Genomic DNA, 15,917 nt, shown 5'->3' on the forward strand with positions numbered 1-15,917 from the left:
GTTACAGGATTGATACCAGAACTTCAGTAATACTAAATCTGAAATCTGGTATTTCTGTACTAATTCCACACAAAACTAAATCTTAATTCTTCTTCTGATTTTAATATTTGCAATTTTTAGTTCTTTGTGTAGCCTTTTTTTTTTTTTTCTTTTTAAAGGAATCCATGTTGTTTTCTTTGCTTACAAGCAAAGAAACAAACATGCTGTTGATTTTTACCAGGCCTGTACAAGACAGAACTTGGTTTTCAAGCATTTTTCTAAAAACATTTGCTCTCTGCCTAAAAGGAAATTGACAACTTCTCATACTTGTATTTTTACAGGAAACAAAGCCAGAGCGAGGTGTGAGTGAGAGTGGACTTGCAGAAGACTCTTCACAGTTGAGCATGGCAAACAGGTACCCCTGAAAGTATCTGTACCTGAAATGAGCAGGAGTTACTGGTTAAAAATAAACAATTTATTTGAACAAAGAAATTCTGTGTCAGTGAAATACATTTCATTTGTTATTCAATGCACCAGATAAGTGTGGATAGGAAAGCTCTACCCATGGCAGGGTTTCAGACCTTGTGAGTGTGCCCTGGCATTTCTGTGGTTTGGCTGGCAGCTCTGTGACACAAATTCCAACCTCTTGAAAGCAAACAATTAGTGGAGCAGTTCGCCAAATCTGTATGTATGTATCTCTCTAGAGTTTTCAAGGGAGCATCATAGAAAACGCCATGCAGCTGTCAGATCTCAATTGCTAAGGTTTCTGATATATTTATGGCCTGACAATTTAATTTGTTTCTGCAATCTGTGGAAGTTCAGGAGCCTAAGTCTTTGCAGAGGCTTTTTCAAAGGCAATATTCATGTTTTCTATTGCTTCTTTCAAGGATTATAGAAGTCTCTTCTGTCACATTCTCCAAATTAGTCATACTGTATAGCCAGAATCTCTCCTTCAGGAGGGTTCTGTAAGATGAGCTTTAACTTGCTTCAGAGGGATGAGTTCGCCAGGGACCACTCTCCTACCTTGCCCTTTCTCTGTGCATGCAGATCTTGCTGTAAATACAGGCCGTATGTATGCTGTCTGCACTTAGAGCTGAAAAGGGCCGTATTCAAATATGCTTTATGCTCATGAAGTTGAAGTGTCACTTTTACGAAACAAAAAAGCATTAGCTGTCATTCTTCCTGAAGGTCGGCAGTTGCTGTCCAGGTGAATGTGCTGGAAGGAGGATTCCTCATTCTGTAGGAGGGTAGCTGTTATCTCATTTGCCTCTCTGAGTTTGAGAGTGCCATGGAATAAATGAGAAAGACTGATTTTCCTGTTAAGGATGATGTGTGTCTTTTAGGTCTGTTTCTTACACGGTTGTTTAAAGATAAACTTTAAAGTGGGATTAAGACTTCAAGCCCACTGGATTCTGTAATTGGTGTTCTTTGTTTAAATTTTAACTGACCTTAGAAATCTGTCATTAAGAATTTATTGCTTGCAAGCAAACTGTGATATGTAGGATGTTGAGTAAAGCTTTTGAGACCTGATGTTACAAAGGATAAGACAGGCTTTTAAGTATTGCTTGTCATGGCATGCAGTACCTTGATATTGGATCAAAACTTTGTAACATCTAACAACATCCAGGTGTGATTGAAGAAAGAGGCCAAATGCTAATTGTTTTAAAGATGAGATTTGTAAGACCTGAAAGGATGTTTTATCTTCTGCCTAAAGTGATAGATTTGTTTACTGTAGGCAAACTTTCTCCCTGAAGAAAAATATCCTTAAAAAATTTCTGAAAAAAAAAATAAAAATGGTTGTAGCAGAAAAAAAAAATAAATTATATTGATGTGTATTTAAACAGAATTTTGTAAAGGAGCTCAGGTTTTGTGACTTTTCATCATCATATCCTGAATGGGATAATCCTGCAAATCCTGGAAAAGAATAATCCAGTGATCTAAAGTTGCTCATTGAAAAAAGGAATTTGTAATCAAATTTCAATCACCTTCATTTTTCCTATGAATTGCTAAATTCTTTGGGGGAAGAGAGAAGTGGAGAGAGAAGGCCAGCATAGTGAACTCCTCCTTTTGAAACTGAGGATTTTTTGCAGTTACAGTATTGAATGGGTATTATGTTTTGGTTTTTTTTGTACCACTATGAGATTTTTGAGTCAATATGGCACATTAACCTCCATCTCTAAAATTTAAACAATGAAAATTAGCTTATAGACAAATGAATGGCTAGTACAATCCAAGTATGAATAATGGGGAATATGCGTGAATGAGAATTCAGCACTTCATTAATATATTTAAAGCCATGATGTGAATGACCTCCTGTGAGACAGTTCTTAGGAGCAGAGAATCAATGGCTGACTTGGTGACTCACTGTTAATGCATTTTTAATGGATACTGAGATGCATTTACTGACATAACATCATTTTCTTTGTGTGCAATGTTCCAGAATAAAAGATGAATCTTCTTCAAGTGATGAAGACCCTAGAGCTGCCAAACAAAATCTCGGATCATTACAAACCAGCTCAAGTCATCTGTCATTGTCCGGAATCAGTTACAAAAAAACGCTTCGACTCACTTCTGAGCAGCTTGTGAGTTAATTTACCTCCTTGTCCTGAAATGTCATTTCTAATACAACATGAACAATACTTTTACTCAGATTTGCAAAGTTTAATTAGCTCTTATGTCTTGCATTTAATTTTCTCTCTTGCTTTATTTAAAAAAATATCATTTTTTCTTCTCTTTTCAATATTAAGCATCAGTGTTGTACCTTGCAGCAAGTCCTGGGGTTCATAGATTAGGAGACATGGGATCACATTTAGAAAAACGTCAAAATTCTAAAGCATGTCTAAATTTGTCACGTAACTAAGTGTACTGGAACTATGTCCTTTTTGTATTATGTATAATATATATTATGTTAAACCAGAGGCCTCTTTTTTCGTTTTTCCTTCTTTCCTTTCACTTCTTTCATAGGGAGACAGTCACATTTTATATAAGTACATTTTTTTGTTAGTAACTTCTGAAAGAGCTGCTTGTGAATTTACTATGAGAACAGGCTATTAATTTCTTTGGAGCCAGTTCTCTTCCTCTGTGACAGAGGTGTTTTGACTAATGGTGACAAAACTGTCTTACAGTTTTGTGTTCTGCACATTCCAATTTGATTTGGAAAAATGGGCTACTTGAGGGAAATATTTTCTGTCGTCTTGTCTACAGCCAATTAATTTTCTGAAGGAAACCCACACAAGGTGTACAGTATTAAACAACCCATCGCTCACTGCTTGAATAGTTTGTAAGAATTGTAGAATTTATCCTAAGAGGCAGATAGGATGTGTTGGTAATTTTCTGTCGCAAACAGAAAACAAGGGTTATACAAATATACTGATAATTTTCAGGTTTGGAAACCTCACAGAAATTACCTGTAGCTAAAATTACTTTTAGATTAGTTCTTGATGAAACAGTGGGTGAGACTTATCAGTTACCCATCAGTTGTCCTGCGTTTCCACCTCCTTTTCATTTTTAACTAATTGAAAAATTGCAGTGAAATATAAGAAAAAAAGAGACACTTAAAGTATTAAACTCCTGCAGGCTTTATGAAACTGAGTGTTTAGGTCCAGTTGTTTCTTGTCACTAAGTGGCACAGGAGACAATGGGAGGGAAGGGCAGTGAAGTAGGAGAGTTAAGGGTATTTGGTGGAAACTGAAGGGTGATGGGTCATATGGTATGAGCGATGGGTTATTGTAGGAAAGAGATGTGATACTGTAGGACACAAGTCCCCATATAAACACTCTAAATTAGGGTTTATGGAACTCCTTGTTACACCCATTTCTCTCTGCATGTGTCCATATCTCAGAATGGAACCCCCCCCATAGATAGTCCCTAATCTATAATTTTGTCATTATTGATGTCAACTTTTGGACATTTCCTTTTTTTCCTTCTCCTTTTTTTTTTTTTTTTTAATATCCCTGACTGTGAAACAGAATTTTTGTTTGGTTTTGTTCTGCTCTGTAAATTGGTGCCTAACGTACACTGCACCGGGGAAACCTCTGCTATCGTTAAGACAGTGACTCTGCTGAAAGCAGTGAGATTCAGTGTGACCAAGAATGCAGTGATCATTTGTGGCTTTGTGTTTGCACTGTGTCAGTTTCACATACTCAGTTTGTCAATTATCTTGCTGATAATGTCTTGCAGAAAAGTTTAAAGCTTAAGAATGGCCCCAATGATGTGACCTTTAGTGTTACAACACAGTATCAAGGCACTTGCCGCTGTGAAGGCACCATTTACCTGTGGAATTGGGATGATAAAGTTGTTATTTCTGACATTGATGGAACAATCACACGGTGAGTTCATGAACAGGGAGAGGGTTTATCTACAAGGACAAGTTTTTCTTTGGACTAGCTGAAAAAATAATTAACAGAATTTTGAGTCACAGAATCATCGTATTCTTGTGTTTGTGTGTTGGGTGTGTGTTTGGGTTTTTCTTGATTTGGCTTTCAAACAGTGCAAGAATCATTAGCTGAATTCTTAATGTAATAAATATATGTGCCATATGTGCCCATTATTTGTCACATATTTTTTGATGTTTTGGTGTTTTATGATAGTATTTACAGTAGTATTGGACGACTTTATGCAGAATCGTAACTTTTTTGCTGCATCGCATTTATGAAGTGCACTGGCTTCTTTTACTTAATCACTTCACCTTACAATACCATTGCAAATCCATCCTGTGTAGATCTGGTTTATTTAAAAAACATTTAATGTAAACCTCAAAAAGTAGGCTTGGTACTGGCACTTGGTACCTATATGGTACTGGCACTTGATAGCCTATATGCTGTAACTTCCATGTTAACTTGTGGGTCATAAGCTTCATCCATGATGGCAAATCTTGGAGCACAAGAATAATTAAAACAATATGGTCAAGGATAGGCATGTCAGTTTATCTCGAAAGTAATGGCAGTAAAATCATCTGATCACAATGATCACAATCAGTACCTTATAGAAAACCATCTTTTCCTTTGCCGTTAGACAAATAAGTTAGCGGGGTTTGAATTAACCTTGACTGTTGTTATTATAAGTACTTTGTTTGAGTGGGGGTTTTTTTCAGTTCAGTTATATTGTTTTTCCTTTATTCAGGTCAGATACTTTAGGTCATATTTTGCCAACTCTTGGCAAAGACTGGACACACCAAGGGATTGCGAAACTGTACCATAAAGTGAGCCAGTGAGTATTCAGTAAATCAATCCATGCATCTGTGACTTGTTTGTGTTTATTCATTTGCACATAAAAGAGAAAATTTCTGTAGGTTTCCCTTAACTTGTAAGAGTGACAATTTCATCAATATCTCATCACTTCAGTGGTGCTTACACAGTGTAAACATCTGCTGTATGATATCCAGAGCAGAAATTGCTTTGTATTATCAAAATCAAAAGCCCCCTATCAATGAGCAGTGACTGATCTTCCAACCATCCCAAACAGATAGCTACAGTTAGTTCCAAAGACTGCAATGCAGTTGCATCAAGTGGAACATTTTTGTGAACTGTGAGTTGCAGCAGCATTAATATTTGAGATGCTCATACACCTTCCCTTCTCTCCTTGTTGAGGAGATTTGCAAAATGCATGAGGACTGTTTAGCCTAGGGCCACTGAAGGTGGAATTCTTGCCAAACTTGACTCAACTGGAGTCATGCAAGGGTGGAATCTAAAATAAATGGAATGAATCTGTGTGGGGGAGTTCCCTTTCCAGTGCATCGAAAGGCAGCTTAGTGAAACAGCTTAGGCTTGAGCTGTCTAAACATTAGTCTTCTTGTCAAGCAAGATAAATCTCATCCTTGAAGCACAGCACAATGCCTTATCTTAGAATCATAGAATAGTTAGAGTTGGAAAGGACCTTAAGATCATATAGTTCCAGCCCCCCTGCCATGGGCAGGGACACCCCCCACTAAACCATGCCACCCAAGGCTCTGTCCAACCTGGCCTTGAACACCGCCAAGGATGGAGCATTCACAGCTTCCCTGGGCAACCCACTCCAGTGCCTCACCACCCTCACAGTAAAGAATTTCTTCCTTATATCCAGTCTAAACTTCCCCTGTTTAAGTTTTAACCCATTACCCCTTGTCCTGCTCACTATCTTGAGTAGAAACAGGCCTATTTTGGATAATCACTGCTTACATTCTTATTTTATTTGTTATATAAATAATGATGAGCTTCAAAGACATTGATGATGATGTTTACTACTAATGATTATGCAATTTATTTTGTAATTTTTGTATACAAATATTTGTTGTTATTCCATTGTTAAATTGCAGAGTTAGAAAGGATCGGTCTTAGTGTCATTGGTTAATTTTGAGAGTGATTAGTAAACATTGCTTAAAGTGCAGTTTAAAGGAATTGAAAGTCAATAAGATGTGCTGTGAAGAGCCTGAGGAACATGCTTTCACCTGGCAACACCAGTGTGAGCTGCTGTGTTATAGCTCAGCAATTGACTGGTACCTTTTGGTCCACAGTAATGCATACCTTTTGTTTTTTCCATTAGCTATTGAAGAAATATTAGGTAACAGTAGATCAGCTGTGCTTTCAGTCAGTTAATGTTATTAACAAGGAGAGCATCCTGGAATGACATAAAACAATATATTAAAAAAAATCCTGTGCATGAATATGAACAGGGGAAAAATTGTTAAGACTGTACCAGCTCTTTGGGATGATGTGTGGGAATGCTTCTAGGTGAGCAAGGCTAGTAGTGCAAGAGTACAGGTATACGTTGGTTCTCTGGATACATTTTGCAATGTAGTCAAGCCATTATGTATTCTGGAGGATTGAAGACATAGTATGGTGAGTTTTGCAATTAGTAATTGATAAAAATAGACAAAAAAGGAAATGAGGAGAGAAATTAATTGATGTCTGAATGGGATCAGATGAAATATCTGATTTTAGCTTTTACAAGGAGGATTAATGATTGCTGTCTGTTCAGGTTGATATTTCTGCTTTACACAGAAAATAAAATTGGTTTTCTTTTATTACATTAAATTCAGCTGTTGTAGTCAAATTACCATAAATTCTTGAAGAGCCTCTAGTACACATCAGAACTGTCCTCGTAGTTAATCTGATTTGTCCTGTGTGTTAGGGTTATGCTAGGGTTGATTTATTGCTTTTTGTTTTACACAGATAATGAATTATAAATTATGGATGATGGAATCTAAATTATACCAGAGACACTTGTCTGTGCTTTTATTCTATATAGACACACGTGGTCATAGAAAAGACAGGACAGTCTGGGAATTCACATGCTGAGCTGTATTTAGTTCTGTGTATAACCTCTGCATTACACTTGGTGAAAATGTTAATATTTTTAATTGCAGTTGTTATTTCTGTGCCTGCCAGCATTGTCGATTAATAGGCCTTTGGTGATCATAAACACAGGGGAAAAAAATAGATTTGAGTCATGTTGTTTTTCAGATTACCAAATTAATTGTCTAGTGGTTAGATGTTACAGCTGGACACCGTATAAATGTTCAATACTTAAATGTAATGACCATGCGTGCACTAAATACAGTATTTATTTTAGAACAATAATTTCATTATACAACTTGCAGAGTAAATTGCTATTAAGTTGAACTAACATCACTGGCCTCTGGTCTGTCATGAACAGAACGAAGAGTAAGCTGTGGCTTCTGCTGAAACTTTTCTTTCAGTGTCAAGTTGAAGTTTACTTGTCATACTGTGTTTTGAAGTTCAGGTTTGCTCTGACTTGAAGAAATACATTACTGCTGCACATAAGCTAGTCTATTTTTAGTAGAGGCCTAAGAGGCAGAAATACAACACTGTTAATACAGCAAAGGCTAATACAACATTATCTGTTTTATGCCAAGTGTTTTCCTCTTAGTGGATGTCATTTCGGTTAATTTTAAGGAGTATAGTTCCACAATGCAGGGGTGAAGAGAAAACCATAAGAAGTCATAAGTAATTAGAAGACCAGAGATAAATGAGCCCTCTTTAGGTGTAAATCACTAACTGCAGTGGAGCTAGATGGATTTTAATTATCCAAGTTTCTGGCATAAATGGTTTTATTCCTTTTAAAAAAGTCTAGGTTAAACGTAAGTCCATTTAACAGTCACAATTTGATTCATGTAAAAATAAACCCACAAAATAATTAATGTCTAAACACATGCCTTATTTCTATAGTAATTTTCTCTTTTATTTCTGTTCACAGAAATGGATATAAGTTTTTGTATTGCTCAGCACGTGCTATTGGAATGGCAGGCATGACCAGAGGGTATTTGCACTGGGTCAATGAAAGAGGAACTGTCCTGCCTCAGGGGCCAGTGTTGCTGAGCCCAAGCAGCTTATTCTCAGCTCTTCACAGGTAATGCAGTTTCAGTTTTATGCAGGGAAACTCAGAGGTTGGTGGAGGTTGAATTCTCAGCTTTTTTATTTATTTATTTATTTTAATAGTGCTTGAAATAATTCATAGTGGGTTTTTTTCTTATGTATTGGTGCAAAATGTAAGAAATTTTGTTTGGTAAGGACCACAACTCAGTTTAGTTTATCTCTTAAGACATGTCTCAATATACATCTGTGTTCACTGTTTACCAATAGGTACTGCCTGTTGACTTCATGTGTTTAACATGGTGTGTTAATATTTAGCTATGGGGAAAATGTGAACATTTTAATAACATTCACTCTTGACTTGTAAAGTGTTCCAATTGGCATAAATATTGTTTTGTGGACGAATATTACTTGGTAGGTTTTGAAGAAATTCATGTGAAAATGAAATGAACTTTTTACACTCCTGACTGCGCTGTGTGGACAATGTCTGTAGGTGTGGAACTTTAATAAGTGAATAATAATAGCACAGGTTATGAATATCATACCTTCTTCCTAATTCAGTGAAGAATGTCAAGTGATTACTGAAAATATTTTAAGCTGTTAAAAGCTGCTGTGACAGGATGTATTTCATTAGAATTTTTAATGGAAGGTTGTTCAGATGTTCTCCTGATTGAATGACATGCTACAGACTGTCTTATCAGTCATGTTCTAAATATAAGAGACTGTGGAGGTATTACAGTATGCTGCTTAGGCTGATTAAATAATAAATGCAGGGTAGTTACTGTTATCTTATGGTCCTCATATCTAGAAATACATTTAAAGTGATACTCTCCATGATATCTTGTTTAGACTAAAGACAGCCTGTTTTTTGGTATACACTGGTGTAGCTGCTGCGATATGTGGACAATAAATGACTTCATTGTTATCTATAGATTTAATTACTGTGGTTTTGAGGCTCTGAGATCAGCTGTATGTGAGTCTGAGGAAAGATGGTTTTGTTCCTTTTTCTCACATTCTCAAACTTTGATTTATACATGGAGCTGCTGTTCCAAAGGCCTGTTTTACTCCTATGAAGCTTCTGCACTATTCACATCTTCCTTGACATATGTGTTGGTACTAGGAAGTGGGATTCTAAGCTGCTTAAGCACTTTTGTGTCATTTTGGCATCTTCCTATGTTATGGGAACTCCAGACTCTGCCACCTGTTCAGTCTCCTTGCCAAGAGAAGCTGTTGTGGAAGGGCTTTTGCCCAGAGATGAGAACTCCTGTATTCATTAATGAATTCTACATTCTGTAAGGAGCAACTAAAGAGAAATAGAAGATTCCGTTATTTCTTAACTTTTGTTAATTAGCAGTGGTGCAGGACCCTGACTGTAGAAGTGTCTTAACAGGCAGAGGAGCTTCTAGCACATATGGTAATGGCAATCCATTTAAAAAGCTAAAAAAAAAAAAAAAAATCTATGCACAGTGAAGACTACTAAAATCTATGAATCATTCTGCAGTTCTCAGGAAGCAGTTTACTCGATGGCAATTTGTTTCATAAGGCTTTATTTAGCAGCTACTCCTGCAATCAACCATCCTTGCTCAGTAGCCATCTTTACAACATACGTTTAAATAGAAGTTCCCTTGTTTCAGAGGATTTATTTACTGTGCCCATTACATAAGCTTGGAAATGCTGTTTTGTCTTCGCAGACACTGTGATTTCCAAATGAAGATTCATTGGAGAAGGGTGGAGACTCTTTAGGAGTATCCAGCTAGGTGGAAACATTGAATAAAGGAAATAAAATGGTTTGTGCTGTATTTCATGTGTACTTATTGAGCCTCCCTTTTTCTATCATTTCAGGGAGGTTATAGAAAAGAAGCCAGAAAAATTTAAAGTTCAGTGTTTGACAGACATCAAAAATTTGTTTTATCCTAACACAGAACCCTTTTATGCTGCTTTTGGAAACAGACCTGCTGTAAGTAATAGCTGAATTTATTTCTATTGCAAAGAACAGAATGGTTGCTGTTATTTCATGGTTCTGTTGAAGCTAGAAGCTTTAAATGAGAGTTAAGATATTTTATTAGGCCCTGCATGAAGGAAAATGCCAAGGTTCTTCATTAAAGATCTTGCAGTGGAGGATGCGATCAGAGATGGAAGAGCAGCAAAGTGACTACATCATATTTAGTTAGCAGTTAAGCTTGTCTGAAAACACTGATACAGTGTCAGATACATGTGGACAGACAGAACATCTTTCAGATGCATGTTGGTCAGACTTACACTTCAAACTCAAAGTATGCTCAAAAGAACTTGCATGGTCTGCTGAAATCAAAAGGTTTTACTTTGCATAGAAAGTGAAATGTTTCACATGGAGAGGGGAAGACAGATCTCCTTCGGCCATTTGCAGGCTGTATAATTGGGCTATAGGCTTTTCTTAGTCCTGTTCTAGCCCCAGAATTATTTTATTTATATGGAAAAGGAAAGTCTCAGAGGCTAGGGCAAAGGCAGCAACCTTGGCATGTGATTATCCCTTCTGAAATTGTTAGCATGATCCAAGAGGCTGTTTTGACACAGGCAGCTAGCAGTCTTCCAGACGATTCCTGGATGTGATTGCTGTGTTAGATTGTGGCACGGATTCTTCCCAGTGGATTTTTGATGTAGCCGTGTTGGGGTGGGTGTGTATGTGGAGCTGTGGAGGGTTGTTTTTTTGATTATGGGGTTTGGGGTTTTTTTGAAGGGAGTAGTATAGAGATCTTCATAATATTGTCAAAGTGTCAAGAGACTTTCAAGTCTGACAGTGGGCACTCTCACTGTTCAGTTTACTAGTGTAGATTACACTGTAGGTGCCTAAGGAAGGATAAAGGCTTTGATTCACTGGAAATCTTTGAAAGCATCCTGTTTTCAGAAGGAGATATATAGAAAATCTACTTCTTCAGATGTTTACAGTTTCATTGGGCACCTAAATTTAGGTGCTAACTACATTAGGTAAATGGGTCCCTTATTTGTGCCCAGGAGCTCCACAGAGCATTTGGTACTTCAGCTCTGTATTGTCAGGTAATATTTCCTGTCGAAATGATATGTGGTGTAATAACATGTAACAAGAAACCTGGCAACACCTTTGTGGTGTTTACTTCTAAGGACCATTGGCATACTGCTTGGGTGTATCCTCTCTGCTCTGAAAGCTAAACCCAATTAACTGTATGCCTCTGTCCTGGCCATGCCATTAGATCTGAAGAGAATGGTTCTTCATCCTTCATATTTCCTAGTATGATTAGCCAGAGAACGCTCCAGTTGGTTACATTGTTCTTTAGTTGGTGCAGAGAAATGGGACACATGTGGAGAGTGAAATTTCAATACTCATGGACATTACTGGTGTAACCAGTGCACGGGCTTCCAAGATTCTTGAAATGACTGCTGTTAACTTTTGTTCAGTTATTTAATTTTTTTGGAACAGTCTTTATAGAGATAAAAATAACCTTTGTATCTTCATTAATGTTCCAGTCTTCTACCACCTCAGCTTTTTAAACCATGGCTTAGATGATTAAAATGGAAGCTTGTATTTGCTCTGATCTTCTGGGTGTTATTTTCATCTTTGCTTTTGTCAAGCTTTTCTTCAGACCAGATCAAAACTTACTCATTGCTTTCCTTAGTAATTTGAATTTCTTAGAAGTATTTCTTACTTCTAACTATACTTCCCAGAGTTGCATCTGCATTACCTGCTGGGGCTCACAGCTGCTATTTTGGCATGTATTCCTTGATTTCTTTTCCCTTTGCTCTGACATGGTGTCAATACACGGCACAAATCCGAACTCAGGAGCCAAGAGATGTTTCCAGGAGTTTTAATGTAGACACAATTGTCATGACTTCCTTTAGTTTGTAAGGACAGGGTTACAAATCGCTGTTTTATGTGTCAATTATGTTTTAACCTCTGTACATTGTTGCAAGATACTCAGTACAATGCACTCAGGAAATGATATATTCTCTGAAAGCAAAATGAAAATGCGAATTCTTTTACGCTAAATATCGTTATTTTTTTATTGAATGTTATTTCTGTATCAAGAGAAGTTATTGAAAAAATGAACATGGTTTTGATCAATAGTTTGAACTGAACTGGCAAACTCCTTACCTAGCTGCAAATTTTTCCGTGGTCATTTGTTATACTGACCTCTTTTGTAACATAATGGAGAATTACACATACACAATAGCTAGCTAAATTTAGTACCAATACTCTGCAAATATGTTCTTCTGTGTAATATGTTCCAGCAAGAATAAACCTTATTGTGCAAAGGCAGAGTCATGATTTTTTTTTTTTTTTCTGTTTAGGATGTTTATTCATACAAACAGGTGGGGGTTTCTTTAAACAGGATATTTACAGTTAACCCCAAAGGAGAACTTATACAAGAGCATGCAAAGACAAACATTTCATCGTAAGTAATCTCTTATACCTAACACCTTATTAACTAAATTAATGTGCTAACTAATTTATGACTCAAGTTGGCCAAAGATGCATTTGATTTTACTAATAACAGATTCCTTAGAAACAAAACATTAATTTTTTTTTAATAAAACACAGGCTTTCCACTTTCCTTCAGTTTAATTGAAGGAAAAAAAGTTTTGTCAGGAACACTGACCAAAAAAATGTAATTTCATGTATTCTGTCTACCTTAATCATGTAAAGGAATTATCAGTGTACAGTTTAGTCTGCATAAAAATCATAGAATCATATCATAGAATGGTTTGGATTGGAGGGGACCCTAGAGGTCATCTAGTTCCAACTCCCCTGCCATAGGCAGGGGCACCTTCCACTAGATCAGGTGGCTCAAAGCCCAATCCAGCCTGGCCTTAAACATGTCCAGGGATGGGGCATCCACAGCTTCTCTGGGCAACCTGTTCCAATGCCTTACCACCCTCTTAGTGAAGAATTTTTCTTAATATGTAATCTAAATCTACGCTCTTTCATCTTAAAGCTATTCCCCCTTGTCCAGTTACTACATGGCCTTGTAAATTTCCCTCTCCAGATTTCTTGTAGGACCGCTTTAGGTAGCTAGTTTCCTGAAACTATCTACCTTTTCTTGGTCTTTTCAAAATGTGCTTGTCCTGGAGCTCCTATCTAGAAGGGCCTGAAAATCTAAAGATAGGGCTAAGGGCTTCTAGCACAATGCTTAGGCACTGTAGTGCCTAACAGTAAATGGAACACTAAACAGAAATGGTTTTATAGTAATGTTAAGTTTGTCCTTAACTGAAGGGGAGCCATACATGTATAAACCAGAAATAATTGATTCAGCAGGTAGCTGCTTGTGTCAAGCTGGACGGAAATGGAGAATGAAGATATAGGGCTTGAATAGTTTAGCAGGTGATCTGGGTGGAAAAGGGTATCTGTTTCTTACTAGGTAAGTATCGTTGCTTAGAATGAATGGATTCTTTTATCAGAACTGGGAATCCTCTCTGGAAACTAGACAGTAAATTGAGTTCAGTTTTCTTCATTTGAGGAGGGTGACTTTTTCATGTAAGAGTAGCCATTCCTTAGTGGTTGGGGACTTAGGAAAATTCAAAGATCTTAAATGGTTCAGCATTCTTTTTATTTGTTTATTTTCCAGCTATGTGAGACTATGTGAAGTGGTAGATCACATTTTTCCTTTGCTAAAACGAAGCCATTCTTCAGACTTCCCTTGTTCTGATACCTACAGCCAATTCACCTACTGGAGAGAGCCTCCACTACCTTTTGAAACTCAGGATGAACATCCACCTTCAACAACCACTTAACTGCATCTCCAAACTGCTGGCCTCAGTTCAAAGAATGAGTTAGCTTGTTTTGAAAGGCCACCACTTGGCTTTTGCTGTTGACAGTTCAGCTGGAATCTGTGATGTTGTGAGCATTGTATTTATTTTGCTGTGAGCAAATTTAGAAATGCATTTTTTCACATTTCCAGATGACAAGAAGGAGTCTTGCTAGGAACAGGAGTTGTGTTTCTGGCTTTTCATCCAGCTTTTCAAATTGTGCCATACAGTTTCAGTATTTAAGGTCAAATAAAAATGAAGTGGTATTGAAGTTTCAGTTAAACATACCATAAGTTTATAAAGTGGTTCTGTATCTTCTCTGCAATACTGAAGTCATCTTCTGTCTCACCAGAACACCTGCAAGTAAGGGAGCTGAAGGTGCTCACCATTCCTGATATCATTTGGTGACATGGACTGGGATTACAATCCGTATGTCAAAATTCCTTTCTCTGAAGGAGCAAGTGATTCTTCCTCTTTCCCTTTACTTGACCAACAACTGTTTGAATTAATTACTAGATCCTCAGCTGTTGTAAATCAGTGTAGCTGTCAAAGCCAATTGAGCTGTGTTGATTGATTTATTCCAGCCTGTTGTTTTGACATGGTAACACTTTTCTGAGGAAATAAATCATGTGTAGTCTAAAGAGAAAGCAAATGAAATAAGATGGCTGGATTCTGGCAGGCTTTCTTAATTTGAGAAGTACTATGCTTCAAGAATAGCTATTCGGATTAAGATAAGTGTGCAAGTGGAAGATACAGGCTGCTGTGCATATTGCCTATCTTACTGAAGTCAGTGATTTTCAGTAGAGTCATCTTGCAGAATGTGCTGAGGTTCAAGATCATTACTGAGCCAAGAGCACTGAGGATTTTGTCAAAATGGAATAGTTTTATTTGAAACATTATTTTGGCTAAAATGTGAAATTTGATGCTGGTGAGTGATGCATCTCAGGTTTTTACTGTATGGAATTTTTTGTTTTATATCATGAATAATGGATACTTTTACTGCAATTTACTCTCTTCTAAGATAATGAAATATTTTTTATGAGTTTTTTTTTCACCCTTGTTTGACCAGACACAAGCTGTAGATACCATTTTTGCTACCTGCTTTTGACAGCCTTAAGACTTTAACTGTGCATGCTAAAAGCAATACTGCAGATCAGTTGATAATGTTTTCCAAATGATCTGCCTTTACACAATGCAGTACTTTACTTAAAATGTAGATGGCAAGTGACCATATGCCAAATGATTCTCAAATGTGCTTGTAGCTGAGAAAAAAACTTTTTTCTTTTTTCCTTTTAAAATATATTTAAAAGTCTGAAACACTGAAAATGGCATCATGGGATTCTCTGTGTTATATTTCAGTATGGCTAAACAGTGGTTCACAGGCTGTGGTCTCTGCCAGCTTGTCATCTGTGAGGCTATGGTACATGTTTTGCAGCTGCTCTGTAGTGTTTTCAGTTAAGAGTTTAGTAATAGGAAGGCAGAATGGTCCAGGAGAAATTTTAAGATGTGATTGTGGTCGGTTAGCACCCAGAAGATTGGCAACAGCTGCTCTGTATCACATTTGTTCTGTTTCAACAAATTCTGGGTTTGCATGTCAAGAGTGATAGCCACGTAAGTAACGATGGAAATTCTGTAATAGGGGTTCTCTAACTTTCAGTGCTGCACTTTATATGTGATGTCAGGGGCCAATTTGTGATTTCTCTGTGCCTTCAATAGGAATGGATATAAGTGCAATCCTGTATACAGCTGCAATGTGCAGTGGTGAGCTTTCTCCAAGTCTTCCCTTCCTCACGAAAGTTGCTGCTTCAGGCAGGATGCATGCCCACTTTGGAGATACCAGGATTAGGTAAACATGAAGAGGAAGAAATGCAT

The 15,917-nt window shown here is 37.1% G+C and overlaps 1 protein-coding gene across 1 annotated transcript in view; it reads left to right on the top strand.

Moving 5' to 3' along the window:
* The window catches only part of LPIN1 (lipin 1), a gene marked incomplete at its 3' end in the record, with an annotated part of 34,660 nt that extends 20,630 nt beyond the window's left edge, over positions 1 to 14,030 (top strand). Inside the window, exons 13-20 of the mRNA XM_080615930.1 lie at positions 321 to 394; positions 2,420 to 2,561; positions 4,159 to 4,307; positions 5,101 to 5,187; positions 8,173 to 8,325; positions 10,131 to 10,245; positions 12,591 to 12,694; positions 13,865 to 14,030. Coding sequence (XP_080472056.1) covers positions 321 to 394; positions 2,420 to 2,561; positions 4,159 to 4,307; positions 5,101 to 5,187; positions 8,173 to 8,325; positions 10,131 to 10,245; positions 12,591 to 12,694; positions 13,865 to 14,030 — 990 coding nt within the window. The remainder of the gene's footprint in view (positions 1 to 320; positions 395 to 2,419; positions 2,562 to 4,158; positions 4,308 to 5,100; positions 5,188 to 8,172; positions 8,326 to 10,130; positions 10,246 to 12,590; positions 12,695 to 13,864) is intronic.
* Positions 14,031 to 15,917: the final 1,887 nt, after the last annotated feature.

This window comes from Psittacula echo (assembly GCF_963264785.1).
Source record: "Psittacula echo genome assembly, chromosome: 4".
NCBI lineage: Eukaryota > Metazoa > Chordata > Aves > Psittaciformes > Psittacidae > Psittacula > Psittacula echo.